This window comes from Ptychodera flava, chromosome 18 (genome assembly GCF_041260155.1).
Source record: "Ptychodera flava strain L36383 chromosome 18, AS_Pfla_20210202, whole genome shotgun sequence".
Classification (NCBI taxonomy): domain Eukaryota; kingdom Metazoa; phylum Hemichordata; class Enteropneusta; family Ptychoderidae; genus Ptychodera; species Ptychodera flava.
The window spans coordinates 27549150-27574465 of NC_091945.1; the positions used below are offsets into that span (position 1 = coordinate 27549150).

Consider the following 25316-nt stretch of genomic DNA (forward strand, 5'->3'; position numbering starts at 1 on the left):
ATAGTTGATTGTTGGCGACGCGCGGGCGACTCTTAAAACTACTTCCACGCTGCTGATTTATTCGTGAGCGGTGCCGAAAAAGCAGTCTGTGTCGCTGTCGAGTTTCGAGTACTGCGTATCTTCCTTAGTACTGGAGTGTATTTGATTGCTGGAGACACTGGCCTGCTCACGATCTGCAGAAAGGTCGCGCTCACTGCTGTAATACCCTTTCTTTCGTGGTCCTCAAGTAAGATAGCACCGATGTAGAACTTAGATGACTATTTGTACTGATATCAGAGATCACTCAGAGAACGCGAACACCACTTTCGATCCAATGACCCTTCCGCACTGCGCAGACTCAGTGAGGTTCTCTTGATATTGCATATAAAGCACAAGCCGTCTGCCGTCTTTCCTAATACTACGAGTAAGCCATGTGTATGTGTAAACAACGATGCGGATTTTCTGGTTGCTGTGTTTTTGTTTCCGACTGACGGTTGGGAGAGAGATCCACCTCGGCTTGCTTCTTCCGTGGGACGGTTTCTGGCCGGTCGGAAAACACGCTGCCGGCGCTGCGTCAGTAGCTGTGGACTCCGTCAACGAAGACGACCGTTTCTCTGCCATTCGTGAGGGCGGACACAATTTGACTTTGAGCTGGCGGGACGACAAATGTGAAGTCGGAACCGGCCTTTCTCAACTAGTTGATTTATGGAATCTTCAATATGACAAAAATCCCATTGATGCCTTCATAGGACCCGGATGTAGCATCCTGTGCGAGCCAGGGGCACAGCTAGCGGCGCAATGGGACACACCGATGGTGTCGTGGGGTTGTGCAAGCAGTGCCCTATCCAATAAAGCTATATATCCAACTTTCGCCCGGACGGTCGGGCCGCTAACCAGAACGGCCGGTTTCTTGGTGCAGATCTTTCGTCATTTCGGATGGAGCCGTGTAGCGATCATCTCGTCGTCCGAACACTTTTGGGAGCTCACCGCTGAAACCATGAGAAAAAATTTTCTTGCGAGCGATATCGAAGTGCCCGAGTTCCATGTTTTTTACTCGACAAGGGACAACGGCCGCATCGATGACGCGAAAACTGGTTATCAAGCACTGGAGGAAGCGAAAGAAACTTGTCGTGGTAAGTAAATTTTTCCCGCCAAAAATTTGTTCAACTTCCACACTCAGAACACTGCACTGGACACCGAACGAGCACCTCATATAGGAGATATAATGCCCTCTTCCGTCGCTGACATATTATATTCCTTTTTAATCGAATTCTTTTTTTGGCTGTGCAATATATAGGCCTATAGCCACAGTCTACTATGCTGAAGTACGGAAATACGATACAAGAATAACTGAACACACATATGCATGCATGATCGTGAATACCGATAAAAGACGAACGGGCTTCGCAAGCCATGTAATTTGCAACTTGTTATCGTCAGAAAAGACCTGAAACCGAAAACCGTTCCAGTTTCGATGGTTGTAAGTTTATTAACAACTGCCATTGTGCGTTGCATACTCCCTCGATCATTCACATTTTTATGGCAACTGCCCGTGCTTGGTCCTAATTTACTTGACCTTCCTGTCATCACTGTTCATAATTCAATTCGTCTGGCTTGTCATTTTTGTTTTTAAGATCTAGCCCGCCGTGACCTTTGTCGTCATCTGGTGCGATAACTCGATCCACCGGACGACATTTTGGGTCTCAAACGTCAAGCTGCACGCTTGCTTTCCCCATGTAACGTCCGACTAACGTACACGATATCCAGCATGGCTTGACACGCTACAGTGTGTATCGCGTAAGCCTTTGACTATTATATCTCTCAAGAAAGTACACTCCAACAAAAAAAAAAAAAAAAAAAAGACAACATAGCCTGAATACTTTGTATGCTAAGCTTGTACTGGGTATACTTCATTGAATGTCTCAACGATTCCGAGCCGTGCCGTTGTCTGTTTAAAGTACTATCGCTCCACAGAAACCGCGGAAATTGCAACGAAGCGTTTTTTTCCCTTAAGCTTTAGATTATGTGGCATCAAAAGTTCATTCAGGTCGTGAGGTTTATTTGGCAAATCGTCAATTAAAATATTTTAACAAGCCGCGCGATACGAATTATCTCTGAACACATTCCCACGCGGACCAGATCGTGGCTAATGCGTTCTCTAACGGTATGCACCGCGAATTTCACCCGTACGATGTGTTTCCGACATCCATCATAGTTTTATCGTCCCATATCGGAGTTTTTAACCGCTGAGATATTCTGAGTACTGCACATGTGCAAGCAAGCATGAAGATATTTAAAACACAACTGTCAAAACATCATGTACTGTAATCTTGCGACTCATCTGACATCTATGGTATTCTCTGGATGATTTCACCTGCTTCTGTCTGGATGATTCTCTGCATGTGTCTGTCCCTCTTTGTGTCTAGTTGTCGTTATTTTCTTCTGACACATACAGTTTTGATTTTCCAATTCTTTTCTGTCTCACTGTTCGTTCATTTAATGCTGTGTTTCTGTTCAGCTGTCTGGGTGTCTGTGTATGTGTCGTTCAGTGAGTCGGTCTGTGTGTCCGTGTGTCTGTCAATTGTCTGGCAGTATGTCTGTGTATGGTTTCTATCTGAACTGTCGTTCTGTGGTGTCGGCCTGTGTGTATCCGTGTGTGTCTGTGTCTGGTCTGTCAGTTTGTCTGTCTGCCTTTCTATCTGTGTGTCTGCCTGGTTGCCAACGTCAGCAAGTTTGTCACAAAGCATACTCGGAGGCTTTCATAAAGAGCCAATTTCAATTTCCTTCAAAACTGAGTTCGAACGTGGGCTGCTTCATTACTATGCACGGATATTGTATCAGGTATTTTTTTGATGACAGTATGTCCATCATCAATTTATCGTTTGCTGTAAATTGATATAACGACGACTGTGCATCAATCGATGAATAAAAAAGGTTCCGCGGTCCAATTGTGTTGCTTGGTAAACGCATTCATCACATGACGCGTGCGGTTTAGTGAAAATTATGAATTTTGTTATTGAGGAAAAACGCGAGTACTTTGTTTTTCGCTGTTATTCTTGTCGATAGAGTTACGGTTCGAACAGAATATTGATTTTATGGAACCGTTTTTGATTTTCTAATGGAATAAAATTGAGAATGTACCTCGTTGTTTGTACATCAGCAAAATTTCATTTATTTCTTTAGTGTGCGTAAAATACATGTCGTGTGTTGTTCTCGTTTCTCTGACGATAATACTAGCCCATCTACAGAAACTTCATGAGCAGCATTAAACGGATCAGCATTGGCAGTTCGGTGTTTTTGTTACAGTTTGCAATGTAAAATAATGCGATATATAGTGCGCCGCGATGTTATTCTCATCCACTGTCATGCAAGTTCGAGAGAAAAACATCTGCAAGTGCCGCTATCGTGCTGATGTTTATACCGTTCAGTGGGCGAACGTCTTTAGCTTCTGATGTTATCTGGAAGGTTGTCGAACCGCCATCGATACAATTATCGCGAGATGCCCCATACTGATAGCCAAGGAGACAGCTTCCCTGATAAAATGCACCAGGGATTTGGCAGCTCGAGATGACAGACCTCCAAACAAATTGACGGCCCTCCCCAAATACGCGACATCAAAACAGTGGGTAGACTGAAAGCGGAAACAACTGTCAAGCGTAAGGCAAACATTTCATGCCAGAACGAGAATAGACAGTACAAGATAAGGAAAATAAACTATTCATAGCATTTCATTCAACGCCAAAACGGATTCTCCATCAGCGCCTTTGAAAATACTGTCAGTGGCGCGCGAGAACGAAGACCTTCAACACACAATTCTTCCTAATTGTGTTTTTCGATTGCCAAATTGGCGCGTTAAACACGTACAATAACAACACTGATGTGATGGCTAGAACAAGATATTAAGGGATCTCAGATCGGTCAATGACAAGTGTACGCACTGATTCTTAGTGCTTTTTAATCGTCAGCGACGACAGATGAACGTTCCAGTGAGAGAAGACCCCAAGGTTGAAAATCAACGACATCATTCCGCGGCTACTCGAGCGCATAACCTGGAACTTTTTAAAGGCTCTAGCACTTTCCGAAGTGCACTTAAGATGTACCGACTAATCGTGTTTTTTTGTGATTGCAAACCCGCTGAGACAGTCAGCTGCTGGAGTACGAGAAGCAGATTAAATAAGCTAAATGCTAGAAGAGTATGCGGTGAATGTGTCAAACATACATTAAGTAATTCTCACTGTAGTGATGTTAGATACTTTCGCGCCTAAATTATATAGCTGGAAATTAACGTTTATCGTCCAACATCTTGGGGATGTCGGCGCCATCTTTGAATTTAGAGTTACGCCGTGAGAAAATATGGAGGTCAAGGGGAAAATACCACACGGCAAATGTAGTCGTAATATTTTTTTTACATTTCTTGTGTTCTTATTGAAGGCTCTTTCACGCAATGAAGATTGATTGAATGTGTTAGTAACCCCTGAACCTCGCCATTTTAACTTCGACGCTTATGTATGGGAGTTCATTTTGTATACTGGCGAAAATACCGTTGAATTGAACATACTGGCACGGAGTCCGAGTCTTCAAGGTTTAGGGCACATCCTGACGGGGCAGGCATCAGGCTCCCCACGGCTTCTCTGGAAGTACGGTGACTGCAACCGATATCGATGGAGGCAATCTATGAGTGACATTTCACTGTAATTAAAACACTGCATTGCCCAGCGAGTGGTATAAAGTATTGCATCGTACCTTGTCCCACCTCGTGAACTATTCTTACAGGTGTTCGCCGAGCGCCGTAAGATACAATTTCAATAATTAAAGTTTGGACACCACGGGGGAAAATCACCGTTAAAGTTATAACTAGCCCAAAGCAAGAGCAATTTCTAAACTTTAAAAGTACAGTATCGTACATTTCGTTAATTCTGAACACAATACAAAAAGGCGGGCTTGCTCCGAGCTTGTCGTGTTAGGACAGCGCCTTAAATCGTTCAATTCTAGGTCAGGTGACACCCTTCACAAATCTCTCTACTCTTCGCTCGTTCGTTACCGTTGATCACCAGATAAAGAGAACATTTACGGCATCCATCTTATGTAATGGAAGACGATGAGAGAATGCCTCCAGATTGACACAAGGGAAATTCTCTCACGGCATTTGCTGTTAAATGTACTAGGCGTGTCTATTTTTGGATGCGACTACAAAGTGTTTTGTAAACACAATTTAAATTTTTCTGATAATTGCACGGTGATAAAAAGTAAACGGAATGTACATTTACTAATGCCCTGACTACTTTGTTTTACCGAGTCTTTTTATGTTTAAGCGCGAAAATGATATGTCAGCGGTGACGCCAGATAAGCTTATATGACTCAGAACGTCATTGTGTCGAACTAGCTCCAATCGCTGTTCCAAGAAAACTGATTTGATTTAACGATTTTTGATTTTCTATTATCGTTCAGTTTGGAACCCTTCACATCATCATTGAAACGTGCGCCTTTGAATTAACAAAAATATCCGCGACAACAATAAGTCCAAACCCATGATAATTGCCCTCCCAGTGTAGAAATTTGCTTGATCTCCTCCTCCTTCGAGGCGACTCCTGTACTGCCAAGGAGTAATCAATAACAGAGAGAGAGATAGAGATAGATAGATAGATAGATAGATAGATAGATAGAGAGAGAGAGAGAGAGAGAGAGAGAGACAGACAGACAGACAGACAGACAGACAGACAGACAGAGAAAAGAAAAGAAAGAAAAATCATAGCTTCATGTTCGTATATAGGTCAGGGTGCGTTTCAAATTAATAATTGGAGTGGAGAGATGCCCAACGGCTAACTAAATTAGTGACGCCACAAACATGAAGAAAATAAATCTACGTTGTTGTCTCCAGGCTACAGAAAAAACCAAATTATTTTGCCAATTTATATTAGAGTTTACAATCTACAAAGTCATTCTGTATCGCTACAGCAATCTGTGAGAAAGAACTCTCGAAGTGCGTGGTCTTAACGCTGAACCAAGTTGCCTATTACGCTGAATCTTGGAAACGCTGAGGTTTTCTTTCTAGTGTCGAATTTTCACAAATTTGATTCTGCGCGGTGACCATGAACTAGTAGCGGGCACTCTGTCACCTCGCCCCGGGCTACTTTGTGTCGCGGCGCGTGGAACATTCATGTGGCGGAATATATATTAAAAGTGCCGATTCTGTGACTTTCCCAGGGGGGTCAACGTGATGTCTGGACGACAGAGTTGCTTTGATTTTACGTCGCTTAGAAGTCCTGGTATTCGTTGCAGTCAAAACACCCACAAAAACGATGCAGTCACACGCCTGCAGTAGACAGTACAATAATAGTGTTGCAGTACAACAGGGAGCTGCATTTTGAATGAAAATATTTGTAGGATACGACTTCAATCAAACACAGTAATAATACACAGATATAATAGGCAGGGAGGGACGGAGATAGTTGACACGAGATAATCATTTAAGAATGTTGCTACACTGCCGTTTTCTGATTATACAGCGGGGGACATTGACTTTTGATATAATAACCCTAGACTAGTATTTTGTCCCGTGTAAACGCATTGCACTACTGAACATAATCAAAATGATAATGGTACTCTAAAAGAAATTGCTAGCGGCGGCAACAGCGGTAAACAGCGACGTCAGCATTGGTTTTCGATATCGCGACTTGAAATAGTGTTATGCGATTGCTTAATGCGCAGTGAGAGACTATACGTTGACCTGGAGCCAGCGACGTAATTGAATGTAATCGCACTCATGAAAATTCGATCATCATAACAGTTAAAGCATAGACTGTGGAGCGGAAGACTGTAGCTAAAGCGTTGAATAAATACGTAACAACAAACACCACGTACAAAGATAGATAGCTCGATAGATAGATGGATTGATTCATGCAAATACATTGTGCATATTTATTTGCTTTGCGGCCCATGTGTAAAGGGGGTACACTGATCGTTAGATGACAAAAATGTAAATACAAAGATAAATGTCTTTAGTTTGTTAATCATTTCTGCAAACAGAAAAAAACACTTTTAAATCATATAGACTGTTGCAGTTAAGATAAACAGATAAATTCTTTTCTGAGTCTAAGGACATTGTACACAAAATAAAAGATCTTCAAAGTTAATTTCATATTTGTCGTATTCATTACTGACCGGAATCTACAGAAATTTGGTTCTTGAATTATTGTGATAGGTAGATATTTTCCGTAAATCATCATACAGTGGGCACATGAAAGAAAATGATATTCTTCATCGACGTCACCTTGTTTACAAAAATTACACAATCAGGCTGATGAATCAATGTTTCTGTGTCTTCCTTCTTCTATAGCTAGTGGAAGTACAGGGCATCGCAAACTAGCAAACATTTGTATTGCTCAGTCTCCAGTTACAGTTAAATGATAAATATTTTTCTGCTTCAAATATAGTCTTAAAGCATCGGTATGTTCTTAATTTTGGTTTGTCCGTAAGATTGGCTTTCCATTGTTGTTTTAGAATAGCTAAGATTCTTAGCTCGGAGAGCTAATGCAAACATCTCCTTGTCAGATAGATAGAAGTTTGATATATAGTTGATAGATAGACAGATAGATAGATAAAGAGATATGTAAGTAGATAGATAGATAGATAGATAGATAGCTAGATAGGTAGTATTAGATAGATAGATAGATAGACAGATAGATAGATAGATAGATAGATAGATAGATAGTTAGATAGATAGATAGATAGTTAGATTAGTTAGATAGATAGACAGATAGATAGATAGACAGGCAGACAGATAGATAGATAGATAGATAGATAGATAGATAGATAGATAGATAGATAGATAGATAGACAGACAGACAGATAGACAGACAGATAGATAGATAGATAGATAGATAGATAGATAGATAGATAGATAGATAGATAGATAGATAGATAGATAGATAGATAGATAGATAGATAGATAGATAGATAGATAGATAGATAGATAGATAGATAGATAGATAGATAGATAGATATCGGATGTACAAGAAAATCAAGTGTAATTTCCCTTTTGGCACGAGTTTAATCTATGTGAACCACCATAGACAGTAGAGGGGAAGCTATTCTACTGTCTGTGGTACCACCATGCTTTGCATAATTATGATCAGAACAGTGTGGCAAACACAATCAATTTTCTGTACTCTGAAGTTCCCTAGGAAACGGGCAATGTGAAACTTTAAGCAACTGGTCTGTAGAAATCATACAATTACATTTTAAACTTAATGATGTAAGAGTAGTAATATTAATGTAAATACGCTGAGAACTCCGCGGAACGTCTAGGAAGACGTTGATAATCGACGCAAACTGCAAACTTATACGCCACTTATCGCCCTGTGGAATCATGAAAATTCAAATATTAGATTCCTGTATATCTGCTGAGTCGGCTAAGATAACCATCGGAGTGTCCGCTGCGGGGCTGCTGCAGACCATCAGGTCGCGTGAATAAGCTACTGATACGACGGAGGAAGCGACCGACGCCGTTACTTAGGCAGTGAATTACGGTCTGGAGTGAGAGGGCAAGCCAAAAAATTCCACTAGTGAAGAACCAGGAATTTCTTGCCAGATGTGGTGATAAAACGGAAGGCCCTTCTCGTGCCATTTATTATGCTCACTTAAACACGTGATGCCGTGCTCGCTACAAAGTTGGCGATCGGAGAAGAATGTTGAGATGGCCACATCACGTTGGGTCACTTTGATGAAGGATTTAAAATCATTACGTTTCTGTTCTCCCAATCTGATAAATACTGTAGGCATTTACTATTCCCCGTGCAATCAATAATTTTTCATTTCTCACGACAAGTAAATCAAACATTCACCGCGAGTGGATATTAATTCCAACGCTACACTTACGATTGCTAGTTCACATCAATCTTCTCTTTGACATAATCCCCGACCGACTCACACTCTTCTAAAACAATTTTTTGATCTCAGTAAACGATGCTCTCCTTGTTTTACTTTCCCGCTTTACACACAGAAATGCTTTAGTATGTAACTGATTTTTGAAAACTCGACTGCATCCTATTCCCTTTTCCCTAGAATACAAAGTCCTGTTGTAGCAGATGCTGACAACCTCGACGTTTGCTTTGCGCAACTTTATTCAAATTAGCTGTCATCCTTTTGTTTACATGATCCTTTTTTTTTCTTTTGACGCAAGGCTCTCAACAGCACCACAGTGACTCAGCGTTTTTATTACGGGGAGGAAATCTTTATGTTCCTAGTTAGGAAGGAGGTTGGTTGCTGCAGGGTTGTTTAAATAGGGTAGCAGTTTGAACAGAATGGGCGGGTAACATTCAAACAGAAGATTAAAGAAGATAAAATTATTCGAAAACAGGGTGTTTTGTTCAGTTTTAAGACGGAGTCGTGTATCGAGACAAACTGAGAAAGCTTAGAGACAAGTAATGTACACCGACAAGATCTTCAATAACAACATCACCGACAAAAACAAAGTGCAACGTTAACCACCACCACCACCACCACCACCACCACCACCACCACCATCACCAAAACCAAAACCACTACCACCACCACCAAACCACCACCACCAAACCACCAAAACCACAACCACTACCACCACCACCACCACCACAAAACAACCACCACCACTGACAAAACCAAAACCACTACCACTACCACCACCACCACCAAAACCACAACCACTACCACCACCACCAAAACCACCACCACCACCACCACCAAAACCACCACCACCACCACCACTACCACCACCACCATATCATCATCGTCACTACCATCATCAACGATAATAAATGGATTAAATGACGTTCGCTGAACAGAAAAAAATCACGCAGTTATACATGTTTTAACCCAACTCTGCATTAGCCGCACAAAACCCAATTACTTGTGCAATAATGTATTCATAGCTGGTAAAGCCATGGGTAATGGAAAAAAAAATACGCTACCCTGGCCTCGAAAACAAATGCCGAACATACAAGCTTTCAAAATAATTGACTGCCTTGTAGGCTATACAAATACGCCAGTTGTGATGGCAAGGGGCGTGAGCAAAATTTAAATCAATTCGAGTCTTTTGTATCGTTTTAAGTCGCCTTATGACAAGCCGAGCCTTTTCTTCCGTTTTGAGACATTCCATGTACTAGGCCCGTACCATAGATCTGATTTCATAGGAACTTTAAGCGAGTGCTACCTCAGTGAATGGTATGGTTATTACCAAGATCACGTGGCGTATCGTGCGTTTCAACATCACCATCGCCGAAGAAAACCGATAAGAACAAACTTCTTTCCCATCTAAACCCTGCAGGCAAACCATTGTGCGCATGTCTGTTACGCAGTCCATCTTAGTAAGGGATGGACCTTTAGACCAGAATAGAGGATAGCCAGAATGTCGACATGCGACATGCATTTTTTTTCAAGTTCGAACTTTTTACCTTTCGGATTTTCGTGGCATTCACACACCTCCCCTAAACATGGTTTTCGGCCAATCTTCATGTGGATTCTTTTTCAAAGTACATAAGTGCAACTTTTATTCTGTTTTTGTAATATTTGTTCTGCAGATTTATATTTGACTCACATCACCCCTCCTAAATCTAATTGTCGAACCCTGAAATCGCGTCCCTTGCAAGCCAATTGGCATATCCTGGTCTGGAGGCTCATTCTTATTTGAATTGCGAGATCAATTTTCGACTGAATTTCGTCAAATGCCATCTGTTAAGGACAAAACACTTTTCAATAAAACGATATAGCAATATCCAGGGATAGCTAACACAAAAATGTACGCGTCAAAAGTTTTGCAAGAGGTTCTGCGATGAGCGGGCAATGTCCTCCGCATCCAGCGTACAAGGGAAGGTTTCTTCTTTTGCCAGCCGACAACTTTCAAGCAGATTCGGCGGACGTAGAATAGAGTACGTACAGGAAGTTGTTGTCGCCGGCAGGTTTTGAAACTTCTTCAGCGAGGAGCGCGGTTTACCGAGTGCAGGAAGGCAAACTTTTTATCCGAAAGTTTGGTGCAAACATCATTTAAATATTATGTAAGTGTCTCACAGAGAGTAGCATTGTGACTGGATTAGCAAAATATCTATTCGGTGAAAAGGCAGAAGAAAGTTTTTTTTAAAGGGGAGAGGGATAGGCGGGGGAATTTACCAGTTGGAAAGTGGATAAACAGGGGAACTTGTGAGTGGGAGGAGCCTTGCTAATCGTGGAGGGAGGAAAGTTGCCAACAGCTTTCCGCCGCCTCCAAAGTTTATTTTGTTCGGAATATATTGAAAAAAAGTATCTTTACACGTAGAACACCTCTGGTAACGAGTCCTCGAAAGCGGCTAATTGGTTGTTCCCTGTGTACTGATTGAAAATAGTTCATACCAGATTCTCATGAAGACATTATCCGGGTGTCTGTTTTCGTTTCTTCTGCCTCGGAGTTGAAATTGGGATGGATGACTCGGTATAGCTACCGAAACGTGCACATACGGCACGTAGATATCATAAGTGTCAGGTAAACCCGATACCACCTCAGGATCCCCTCCTATTAGAGGCTTAGGCATCTTTGTTGTATGATTTTCTGTGTTTTACATTCCCTCGGGTAGCAGGCATTGCCATTAATTTGTCAGGAGAGAAATTTGAGAATCAGCCTTTCACCGATTCTCTGGACTACTTTTTATAGGTATAATTCGGGAATTGTCAACCTTGTTTCCGCATGAAGAATGCTTCAGACTTTTAAGAGAGAGAGAGAGAGAGAGAGAGAGAGAGAGAGAGAGAGAGAGAGAGAGAGAGAGAGAGAGAGAGAGAGAGAACTTTTTTCAGATTTAATTTCACAGATTATGAATGACAGTGAAAACTACTAGTTAGAGTAATGTTAATTATCTTTTAAAAGTTCTTTTCATGCAACCAAATATTTTTTTAGCTTTTCCATGGCCCTTGAAACCGTTACGTTATTTCCCGTTAACCATTTCCATCTGTTTTGAGCGTAAAATATAAACAGGAATTTTGCCTATAAAGGCAAAATAGATCAGAAGTGTATGGTACTACGTTTTCACTAAGATGATTAAGATACGAATACATATGCCAAACCATCTATCTATCTATTATCTATCTATCTATCTATCTATCTATCTATCTATCTATCTATCTATCTATCTATCTATCTATCTATCTATCTATCTATCTATCTATCTATCTATCTATACACATCTACTTGGCTACACAAACGCAAACACTATATAATATATATATATATATATATATATATATATATATATATATATATATATATATATATATATGTATATATATTTGCCATTATGCGATTCAGTTTTCAACAACAATATGTGGAACTCTTTTTGCATGTGCTACTACGAGACTGATGCACAAGTAGATCTTGCAATACTTTTTCCTTTCAGTCCAACGTCCGAGTTCAAAGGTAGCAAAGAGCAGGGAAACAATATCAAAATAAATAAAATTTCATCTTCATCTTCGAAAAACGGTTTGTAAAGCTTGGCTGAAAGGTTTCGACATGGCTGTTGATCTTCACCGTAGCCTTGCTTTGCCTTCGTCGTCTTCGGTGCATTTTACTATCAATATGAAAAGTATTGGATGAATGAAGAGGCTATTATGTAAAAGTCGGTGAAACCCACTCAGAATCAACGACCTCTTCCTTCGTTGTAAGACTTTCTCAAGACTCTGACAACCCTTTCTTGAAGAAGGACCGGAGTCGCAAAATCTTTTCGAGTCACTCCAAGTCTGCATCACCGTTATGGTAACGATTTCAAATGGATTACGATTACTTATTACTCGGTATCCTTAAAAATATTCTGATAAAATGTTCTCCATTCACGTTTAACTGTACTCCTATCTCCGTATAGGGTTCGTTTTTATTAAAATCTTTGGACAATCAGAATAAGAAACTACAACTTTTGCTATCACCCATCGTTTCAGCTAAATGTTGGTTCTTTGAAAGAGTCTAGGGATATGTTATCCTCTTTTACAAATGTCGTATCATGCAGTCTGTAGTCGCCAGTGAAAACAATCAAAATACGAAAACTGATAGATTAGCCCCAGCTTCGTTTATTTGTGTTTCTGGGCACATCTTCTTTCACATAAAAAAAAGCGTTTTATTTCATCTCTTGTCATGAATTGATGAAAATTCTATGAGATTTACTTCATTTTTTTGCCGAAAGCGACAGCATGGTTAGTCTATCAGCGTCACATTACTTCTGTCAGAGAGCCATTGTGGTTTTTGCGCAGTTGAGAATACAAAAAAAGCCGAAAGTATAGGCCGACATTTGCGCGCTACGTGATAACGAAACTGCGTCATATCTGTGACGTACTTACATGGAACCGCACAGCGTTATTGTTCTGTATATCAGCCAAGGAATCGTTGATTTTAAAGTGCTCACATTGGATCCTTTATACGGATTTTTTTCTCAGACATCCTATAGGATTAAAGTTTTGCAAATCCGATTCTCATCTATCATTTTCAAACAGTAAAATATTACTCTGTGACGGTTACATGGAGACGATTCGTGTATATATATATATATATATATATATATATATATATATATATATATATATATATATACGTATACTTGAGATGTACAGATAGTTCCCAGTGTTGTTCGTAGCGTGGTTTGGTAATAGTAGATGAATACCAGATATGAACTGAAAATGCTCACGTGTTTCATTATATATTGCATTTATGTGCAAGTTTGAACCTTTGCTACATGCTTTGCTACATTTAAAGTGTTATGATCAACACAATGAATTTCACCACAGATCAATTCTAAAGGTCATTAAGTATTCAAATATGTAATTAGCTGAAATAAAAATAATTAATTTCTTTGAGTACTGTCATTGTATCACAATATAGCATGTGTAATTACCTTTGGTCAAGTCCTTCAAGCTCTATATGCCAAACCGTGAAAGCTTGTTAGCTATTTATGCAAATTATGAATTAGCTGACATGAAAATGCAAAATGACTTTCAATACTGTTATAACCTGGTATAATGATCAATGTACACAGCATGTTTCGCCAAATTTTATCAAGTAAATGCCAGTATATATCCCTAATTTGGAAGGTTCATTAAATATGCATATTGGGAATTGGCTGAAAAAAATGTCAAATGACTTTCAATAATCTTGTATCATAGTATCTTTAATGTACATAGCAAGTTTTGCCAACTTTAGTCAAGTCAAAACAGATAAATATCGCTAATAAATGCGGGATATCGGACCGCAGGCGGGCGAAGATTGCATTATAAGCGCGCCAACCCAAACTCACTGCATGGACATCACATTTACGAAATCGAAGTCCAAAGTCAACTACGTCATTGTTAGAATAAGAGAGGTTTTCCATAACACGGGAGCATACCACCACAAATTTTGCACAGATGGCGTTGCACTGGCATTGAAAAAGGGTGCATGGGAGCATGGGAACGCTGGCAGTTTCCCTCGCTATGGGTAGGAAATGCATTGAGCAAGACACACTTCCGGGTTCGCAAAAAAACGAGGATCCCATTTACGGGGCGCTCAAATAAAACTATTTGCTGTGATACATAGCAGAGGCGTATATGTTTGTGATGCTGAGAATAACATCAGTAAATAAATGACGGGTTTTAAAAGTTGACGTTTTTTGCGATGAAACAGACTTCTGAAGGTAGCTCGCTTGGGGAACACGTCATCCCGGCCGCTGTCCGCTTTGACCCCAGTAATTCACACTGGTTTTGGTCGGCCCCAGGTACCCAAGTCACTTCGACCCCGTCACACTTTTGCCTACATGTCCACGGAGACGATTCAACATGTTCCACAACAAAGCCAAGACAAAAATTGAAAATATCAATAAAATGGCTTCACAAAGGCTGAAATACACGATACTCGATGAAGTATGAAGTTTATGAAATGAAATCAAAATTGACAACACAAGTGTTTGTCTCGGGTAATGAAGTTGAACTATTCTACAGACTGTTTTTTCCATACAGTGCAGTATTTGTCAGTGACAAATTAATCTTTGCAATACATTTTTTTGCGATGAGCTGGAAATTTGATTAATATCGAGTTAATGTACATAAATATTCCGTTATTTACTGGGACACGTTTATTTTCTCGATCCGCTATCTGCGGACTACGTGCTGAAGTACATTGACTGTTCATGTCAACGATCGTTTCTCCCTCTGCAGAGTTTCTGTATCCCGTTCAACAACGCTGTACCTCGATCACACGATAGAGACGCTATGTAGCTGTGCAGTATTGAAACTTATCATAAAATGGCCACCTCGTCTAACAGTAACACGTATTGTCGGGATTATCGTACGGAAAAAAGACTGCAAAAATAAGACTTATGAATCTTCATCAGAATTGAACACATCATGATTGTACACGAGTATCAACCGTGAATGCACGTTGAGCTCGGCAGTTACACAAGCATGGTACGCTACATGCATAGCCCTACGAGTATGGCGACAGTGTCCGGCTTTGGCTACGCCGGGGGCTACGCCGCCTACCGGAGGTGGGAGGCGGCGTAGCCAAAGCGGGACACTCTCGCCATACTCGTAGGGCTAGCAACATGCACTGCCGCGATGCCGATCGTATGCATTCCAAGGCCTATCCCGGAATTTGTTTCACAAACAACCTCAAAGGAGAGCAAACATACTTCTATGGACAATGACGAATACGTTTCTTGGCGAAGCAAAATCAAAACAGTGCAGAAGTACATGAAGTAGGTCATGGCCTTGGACTCTGTGCACGAACCTGATTGGACACTTCAATACCTTTGACCCAAAGTTATTATTCATCAGCACTTCCATGCCATGAGGCTAGGTAGAGAACGTATTAGCCCTGCGTACGATGCTGTGTGTTAGGAACGCACACAGGGAATGCACAGCGTACACTGCGTACGTACGCAGGGCTAGCGAAAGAGTTGCCGACATCGACGGTTATTTACGAAAAAAGAATAAAAGACTGGCATTTTTGGAAGCGATCGAGTAGCTGAGGTAGGCAGGGATACGACTTGGGCCCAAGAACGCTGAATTTCGGCAGTAATTTGGCTTTTTACGTCAAGTCCAAAAATGGATTTGAAGTCACCAACTCTACGTACGGGTCTTTGCAGGGCTGTGGTGAGCGGGGCTATTAGCTGTAGCGGAACACACAGCATCGTACGCAGGGCTAAGAACGTATGTACTCATTTCTGGCGATCGAGCAGCGAGGGAAACAATCAATTACCAAGGATAAAGCTAATTTGCTAAACGATATTTTATCTTGAATAGTGAGTTGAATGAGTAATAAAATATCATATTTTTAATGTTCAATACGAGGTTGAAACACGGAGGGACCGTGGTTGAAACCAGAGCCATCCAGCTGTAGCCAACCTGGACAAGCACTTTTCACAGCGCCCTCAAACAGTCGATTGTTTTCACTTGTCATACGCGGCGTAACAGAAAAATTAAAACTTTCATAACTTCATTAATATCCAAGCCACGCCCACCAAAACCTTTTCAGTTCTAGCCATTTGAATTCTGAAGATGTCTACCAAATTTGACTGAAATACGTTCAGCCGTTTTTGAGAAAATGGACCCACAGACAGACAGACACACAGACAGACAGACAGACAGACAGACAGACATCGCTGCGACATATGCTCACGTGTTCACACGTGAGCAAAAAATTGCACACGTCTACTGATCTGCTTGTATATTTTCTGTTTATTCTGTTGGTAATTTTGATACAACGTTTCGTCCTAAAAGTAGGACTTCATCAGGTTGAAGATGTCTACAAGGGAGAATACAGACAAATACAGAACAGTGTAAGGATAGTGTTGATCCTAATTAAATGCTAAATGGACTTTACAGGCTGAGTAAATTAGAAACTTACAAAGGATATAGAATATGACAATTCTTACCGTTTATGTGTGGCGCAGATTCATTTCAACGAAAATCAACACACCATTCACGACGTTTCAATAATAGGGATTATCAAAATAAATAAACAAGATGACACGCTTCGCAAGAAAATAGAATCCATCTGGATTTCAAAACTGGGTACATTGTCACCAAACGGCCTCAACATTCTTAGCTAAAAGTAATTTAAATAACAATTGCTCACAGCGCCCTCGGACAGGCACTATAAATAACCATTACCGCCAATTTTGACTTGCCACTTTCCATCTGCGCCACACATAAACGGTAAGAATTGTCATATTCTATATCCTTTGTAAGTTTCTAATTTACTCAGCCTGTAAAGTCCGTTTAGCATTTAATTAGGATCAACACTATCCTTACACTGTTCTGTATTTGTCTGTATTCTCCCTTGTAGACATCTTCAACCTGATGAAGTCCTACTTTTAGGACGAAACGTTGTATCAAAATTACCAACAGAATAAACAGAAAATATACAAGCAGATCAGTAGACGTGTGCAATTTTATTCATCTACTATATATATATATATATATATATATATATATATATATATATATATATATATATATATATATATATTGCCTTGAAGTGTACCAATATCCTAGCAGATCAAGTTGGGCCCTTGATGATGATAAAAGATTAGCTTAGTAATAATGAAAACATGTTAGGAGCAGGGCTATACCGGCTTGTTTTGATTAGCAAATATAAACTCCCTAAGGGTTCACCAAATGCTGAATAGACAATTGTTTTAATGATTATAAAACAATTAAGTCATGTGGCCCTTAAAGGAATACAGTCGTAGGAACTGCGCTCAAGGGTAGTATGGGACCCATACGACCAATGTAAACACTGTACCCTAGTACGATTGTGATTGATGAAAGTTAAAACATGTCTTTCATAATCTACATCGTGTAATTTAAATGTTGCAGCTATGATGATGAGGTGCATCTAGATATTGTGCATGAAATACATTGTCTGTAAACAAGAAACTCGCACAGGCGCAGTTCTAACGACTGTTCCCTTAAAGCAGCTTCGATCGGGCACCACCACATAGCAAGATACCTGGAGTCTTGTTTCGTATGATGTCCTTCGTTGTTTGATTTTTTGATTTTGCAAGTCGTAGAAGATGTCTTGCAAAAGTTTATGTGCAACTGCCTCATAATGTTTGTGTCGTTATTCTGCTTCTAAGAGTAAACATTTTCATCTCCAAAAAACTACGTCTGACGCATAGCGAAGATGCCAGATTGAAATAGCAGAGCTCATGGTGGAAGCAAAGCGGTAACTAAAAAGATATTCTTGTGAACAGCCTAATTTGCAATAATTTGAGGGAACAGAAGTTAAGTACGATTTTGCTAAGGTACAATGGGTATCCGAGAATGAATTTCATAGATTTGATTATCTAAAAGAGGGAAGTAAAAAATGCGTGGCTCACTGTGTAAACACCATGCCACCGTGTATTGACAAGTATGGCTTGCTATGACCTTTACCTATCGTCAATATATATCCAGATGCGCCGATGAAAAGCACAAAGCGAGTTTACTGACCCTCCGTTTGTTAGTGCATTGGACGATGATTAACGATTAAGCTTATTGGCTTTCTCGGTGTCTAGGACTGGGATTTCCACGTTTTCCATATGTCTGACCGTCCACGTCTAGACAAAAACCTGAAATATTTGAAGTTGTTTTTGAGATTTTGCCTAGTATGTAATGTCGTTAAAAATTGCAGGTTATTTGCTTGAAAAACGATAAGTCAAATGACACGTTAGGAAGACTGGGGGTGTCATCACTATCAGGATGTTGTTTTGTCTTTGCACACACAACAGTTACATGAATCTGTGTGGCATTGCGTATTTGCCGTAATCATAGAGATCAATTTGTGAAAAAAATATAATCTGACGTGTCCTTCATATTGCCTGCGAGCCCTGTATTCAAATATGGCGCATAACTTCAGTCGGGCGAACGTACTTTACACCGCGTACAGAGATTACCTGAAGCCATAACAAATTATAACCACAGGTATGTGAGCTATAAAATTGATTCCCTCACGCAGGGGTGGTTTATCCTCAGTAAGCGCTAAAGGAAGTCTCCAAGTTACTCGTTCATAGTGATGAAAAGAATACAGGAAAAATAGCACGTGTTCGATTATTTGAACTGCAAAAAAGGGTTCGATTCACTCCCGCCATGCTTGTAATGACGGCATCCTTTGATACACTCATCATGGCTTATTCTAAAATCTGTCGAGTTAAGCAGCGTTCGAGGGTTTGGTAGCGTCTCCTAGGCGGAAAGCAATCACATGCAAATTGTTGCTGCAGACTTCCTACCTCAGTACTTTGCAAAATTACACGAACGGGGAAGACTCGGCAATGCAGCGGGTACAAAAATACAAAAGGAAAAAAAAATACTTGACTTCCTTCCGTGTGATGCAGGGAACCTGTAATTTGAGATGATCATTCCAAACATCGTCCAACGGAAGACTTTGATTAGCCATGACAGCACCCTCATTTCACTCGCCCCTTTCTCCGACATGTCCGTGGACGGGTTTTCTTGTAAGCCTAGTAAAGGATGTAATAGCGGCGCCATTGAAACAGGAAAGTGTGCACGGGCAGAATTGCCACCAAGGGTACATTGAAACCTTTCGATTCTAGATAATTGCTTGCAGCGAGAGCGAGTAGCTTTAGACTCATGCAACGTTCCATATATCTTAAGCATACTGTGAATTGGCTATTAAATACACTGAAAACAGAGAACGTTGATATTACCCTAAAAGTATTTCTTCAAAGCGATTTATCTGTCGATCTAATCGCTGAATTTAAATTTGTACAGCTTGTTATCTTATTTAGCTGACAGACTAAACAACTAGCAACCGATGAACTTAAAATACATCAGCAAGTATTCAAATATGATAAAAATAATATCATCATCGTAATCATCATCATCATCATCATCATCATCATCATCATCATCCTCGTCGTCGTCGTCATCATCATCATCATCATCGTCGTCGTTGTCGTCGTCTTCGTAGTGATCATCTTAATAACTTGTAAATATCTGACTAAAAACCATTGAACAACAAGAACACATTATCCATGCCATATTAGCTATTCAAAACTAACCGTAGGCTTGAACAACGGAAGTATTATCAATCAAGTATGCGCACACCATATTAACGGAGAAGGCACTTGATCAGAAACGCTATTGTTTTGACGTTCCTCCGTGAATTATGCAGCTTTTCCTACATTTATTTCTCAGTATTCACAGAAAGTCTTCAGCATGCAGCGGCTATATCAGGACAGGTAAGGGACTGGTCAGTTTCTTCGGCCTGGGGGGGGGGCGGTGGATTCATGGGGGAAGGGTCACCCTGTTTTTGACTTTGGTGATAGGGGGTCACCATGTTTTTGAAATGCCCAATAAGGGGGGGGGGGGTCATTGTGTTTTTGAATTTTGACACAGGCTCTTAATTGCCTAAAATGCATTGTGTCAGCCACAAATTTCATCTTTCAGTTGCATTTTTCGGTGCGCCCTTTGGGCGCGTAAGTTTAATAATCAGACATATTTTTCAGCACACCCGACTTTAACATATCAGGCATACATATATCAGAGATATCTGTATGTTTAATATTTTTAAGCGTGCTCTTTGACCACATTACTTTAATATATCATACATTTTTCAGCACGCCCTTCCGGTGTATGACTTTAATATACAAGACATATGTATCAGAGATATCAGGATGTTTCATATTTTTCGGCGCGCCCTTCGGGCGCCATACTTTAATAAATCAGAGATATATGTCAGAGATATCTTGATGTTTACTAAGTTAAAGTGTACCATTATGAAATCTGCAGTTCATATGAAAAGCATGACAAAATCCTGATACTTTTCTGTTTTCTCTATGAGAATTCAGTATGAGAAAGCAACATGCACAAATATTTCACAATTGATGCAGTGACTTATTTTAGAGATAGAAAAATGACAAGATATCTTTCGTTCTCATTGATGCAACTATTTTCCTTTGTGTCATAGGTTTTCTGTTGAAAGATGCTTTTTATGAGTAAAATAACAGTTAAAAAAGGCAGTTTTCTCATTATTAGCTGTGCTTTTATAGTTTCAATGTTAAAAGAAAAGGTCCTCTCAGACACTGTACACATCAGATTTGGCTAAAATACCTCTCTATGGCTCCTCAGGAGATTTAATTGGATGGCTGGCAAGTCTTAACACCCATCAAAGTTTTTGATTTACTGCTTTTTCCTCTTTGATATTAATGATTGACATCCATTTCTGTACAACAGTTCAGGACATCTGGTTAAGCATAGAAAGTGTGAAACACATTCACAGCTCATTCAAAATGTACTGTATTCAAACTTTAAGATTGACACTTTGAAATTCCTATCTTACAACTGACATGTAAACAATTTCATTAAAACACAGAGTGACTGTTTAAAATATATATAAAATATAAAATATATATATATATATATAAAATATACTTTAAATATATATATATATATATATATATATATATATATATATATATATATATATATATATATATATAACATAATTTATGAACACCTTTTTTTTTACCGTTGTCGCGCGGGGGGGGGGGAATTTGGAATAGGGGGGATCACCCTGTTTTCAAAATTTGGAATGGGGGGGGGGGTCAGCCACTTTTTGACGTCAGCAAAAAATAATCCACCGGCCCCCCAGGCCGAAGAAACTGACCAGTCCCTAACCCCAAAGTGGATGAATAACATGATTTTGTTCAATCAATTTGTCAGATCTCTTTCCAGCTCGATTTAACTTCCCTGATAGCTAGCTTCTCTACAACCGAATGCTGACCAGTGTTCTCTTCATAATCGTAACCAGAGGAGACGGCTGGATGTAAATAATATCGTTTGGATTGCCATCTCGAATTGAAGAAATAGAATATTTTTATAAACGTAACTTATTTTTGTTTCCTATATCTCAAATGACAAGAATTTGGTATGCAGCAATTTTGACTTCCGTCATTTTTACGTGTCGGTTTTGTTGCGCCATGGAAATAAAATAAGAATGATGTACTAAATGGTTGAAAAGTTCAGGCTAGCGTGTTGACACACTATGATATCAAACCCTGAATGACTTTTTCTGACTCGGATAACGAAACGACAAACGTAATGTGGATAATATGGCAATGTGGTGAGTTCTGGCAAAATTTCATTCCGTGAAAATCACCCCTTAATGTTTATTCAAAGGCCTATAGACATAAAGGACGACAGAAAATCAATACAACTCTTTGAAATAGTGTGGTTTCCTATTGTCAAGAGACTTGAAAAGGAAGGAATTTTCTTATAGCTAAATATCTTATACAAACTAAGTTTTCGACACTAGCATAATAGCATCCAATGCAAGTTGTGATGATATTATTATGTTACTGATGTTATTCAAAACCCTGTCTTTTGAAACTGTTTGTAAGTACCACAAAAGCGACGTCACTCATTCCATGTGATGAGCAGAAAAAAGAGGGCCAAGACCTGGGATGCCGTCAGTGCGGCAATGGCCAGGCCAACAAAAATTTCAAAGGCGGCATTCAAAAGGTTTTGATACAGATATAAACGAAATAGTTCAACTCTTTCTATCTGCCAAGCAGACAGAAACGAGCTAAAATATCTCGGTAACTTTTTATACAAATGCATAAATGCAAAGTTTAATATTAATGCCTCAACTTCCTTTTATGGCCTTCATTTACCAAGGGTTTTAGCTCGGCGTACTGCTTTGTTTCATGTGCCACTCGCTAGAGTCAATTGTGTTAGTGACTCTCTTTTTAGCAGAATTCAAAGACAATGTAATTCGCTTGTAAATGACTACAATGACATAGACCTTTTACTGTTATAACAGTAAGTTAGACGGTTTGAAAAATATTTTATGCTTTGATGTTACGTTTTCTCAGTATTTCTTAAAGTTTGTCTCTGTGTTATAACTCTGTATCTGTATTTTTCTAACAGTCTTCCATAGATGCCCTTGGTTGTGGAAGCCATCATAAATAAAATAAAATAAAACTGTAAATTTGCATATATCCATATATGGTAAAAGAGTCGGCCATGTTTAACGATAGCACGTCATTGGCAGTATGAGGTACTGTCGGTTTATCGGTGTTTGATTGGTCACCAAGTCAAAAACAGTGATTGCCCAGTGCAGGTGACTGAGTTCCTTTAACTTCAAGGCAAAATTGGAGTTCTGCCACGACGAGTCGAAGGAAGGAAAGTTATCACTGACAATAACACGTTTAGTATCTCCCTTCGTGCGTGTACTTTCTTGCGCAACTTTTTGAATGCATTTTGTAACTCCCGGAATTAAATCAATTGTACCTGAAGTGTGCGTTGTTATCGCTGACTTGTCAAATTCAGTCATGCAGTAAATACCTTCTGGCGGCGCATTGTGTGATTTCGACACGTACACATTGTTCTGAAACTGTAGGCAACAACATCGCTTCATTTGGTCGATTGATTCCAATCCTCAATTATACAGAATTGATTGCAGAAATATTCATCAAGCTAGCGCCGCTACATGTGCGTAATATTCCGTTTGCCCACACCAAGCTTTGTGTTGCACACGAACAGATATTGCAGACACGCGACTTCTGCTCATTTTACGATTGTTCTTGACAGGCTAGTACCTGCGCACAAACTCGTAGTACACGGGGAATTAGAATCGGAGTTGTCGTGTAAAGCGCACAAACCATCGATTAAATCGACACGCGATAAGAAAATGAGCGAGACCTCACAAGATGGATGTGAATATCATAAAGACAGATAGATCGACACAAAATAAATCATGATAAGAAACGAAAACAGACGAATGGTTTTATCATGCAATAACGTTTAAGATAAGTAAGTGCTTTTCACGGACGAGGTTATCGGTCTCAGCAGATAGCGATAGCGGAACCATTACCTATTTGGAAATCTTAATTTGTACACCAGTATGGAAGGAATTTTAAGCAGCTTGTCATCTCGCCTATTTCCCTCTTCCCTTAACTTAAAGAATAGGTCCCAGTTAAAACAGTCTTTTATTCCTGTCAGGAAACCCTTCTTTTGGAACGATTGCTATTCCACTGCCAGGCTGTACATAGCTACTAACAGGTACATTTAGCCTGTGTTTCACCATTTTGTGGTTTTCTAATATAATGAAAAACTATCTACTGTTGATTTACCAATCAGAGTGCTCAATTCAGGGTGTTTTATCTACTCGTAAAGCCTTGGTCACCAAATTCCAGAAACGAATGACAGCGCCGAAGTAAAGTACTGTCCAATCAAAAGTGAACATGTCATATTCTGTAGACATCTGGTACGTTTTAATATCCAAATTTGGTAACACAGCGGAAACCAGCTGCAACACAAAATCTGCTGTGGTACAAGTTTACATAAACTAATGTGCCCTAGGGTATTTATAGGATGTTGTATTACATTGGAAGGCTATTTCACAAAATTTGCTGTGGTACAAACATAAACTAATGTGCCCTAGGGCATTTATAGGATGTTCCATTACATTGGAAGGCTATTTCACAAATAAAAGTTTTAATTCATATCCTAAACATATTACATTGACAAAGGGGACGGTTGACGTAAACACATTGAAAACGAAAATATATCAGTTAGGGGCGATAGTTTTTAAGTCGGATAAAACCCTCGTACTCGGGCTCTTCTGGTATATAAAGTCCAACCCTACGATATATTGTCTCGGCCTGCGGCCTCGACATTTTATCGTTGGGTTGGACTTTATATACCAAAAGAGCCCTCGTACTCGGGCTTTATCCTATACTTATACCGAAGATAAAAGATGCCATTAAAAAATGATGAATTGCAGGCAATTTGGGTATTGTTTTAAAAGTGAGACGAAAATGTTCACAGGTCCTTTGGTGGCGTTGTTCCGTGTATTGTGCATTTGTTTGGTGAATGTGTTGCTTATTTAACCGACTAAAATCTGTTTTATTGCAGCTCACTTATTATTCGATTATCTTGATTGGCTTAGACTTAGTTACGTGGCATATCGAATTAAAAGAGTGATATAACGTCGTTGAAGAAGGGTGACATTCCTCGATCGCTTCTAGTTATTCTGCCTGTTCATCAATGTTTCCATAGAGAGAGAGAGAGTCTTTGCTAAGTGTATGATTAGAATGCCAACTCTTAACAATTGTAGTATACGTTCGTGTAATACAGCTGCTACGTGTGTGATGACACGCGTGTGGAATTAAACCGACGGAAGAGAATTCTCCTCGAAAAAGTCGCATTCAGTCTCTTAATGGTTTACAAGGACGTCGAGCGGCCTAGATTTACCTTTATCTTCCACTCATGTTTAAAATTGAGATCCTGCAGGAAAAATACACGAGAAAAATCTAACCTTAATTTGTAGTTACTTTAAGGAAATGTCTGAGTTAATCGGCAGTGAATATCACAAG

The 25316-nt window shown here is 39.7% G+C and overlaps 1 protein-coding gene across 2 annotated transcripts in view; it reads left to right on the forward strand.

Moving 5' to 3' along the window:
- The first annotated feature begins 330 nt into the window (after positions 1 to 330).
- Positions 331 to 25316, forward strand: part of LOC139117290 (atrial natriuretic peptide receptor 1-like) — a 77996-nt gene continuing 53010 nt past the window's right edge. The window contains exon 1 of one of the 2 annotated variants that reach the window (XM_070680262.1): positions 331 to 1112. In XM_070680262.1, the coding sequence (XP_070536363.1) occupies positions 431 to 1112 (682 nt within the window). In that variant the 5' untranslated portion in view covers positions 331 to 430. The remainder of the gene's footprint in view (positions 1113 to 25316) is intronic. The other variant, XM_070680261.1, reaches the window with a different exon arrangement.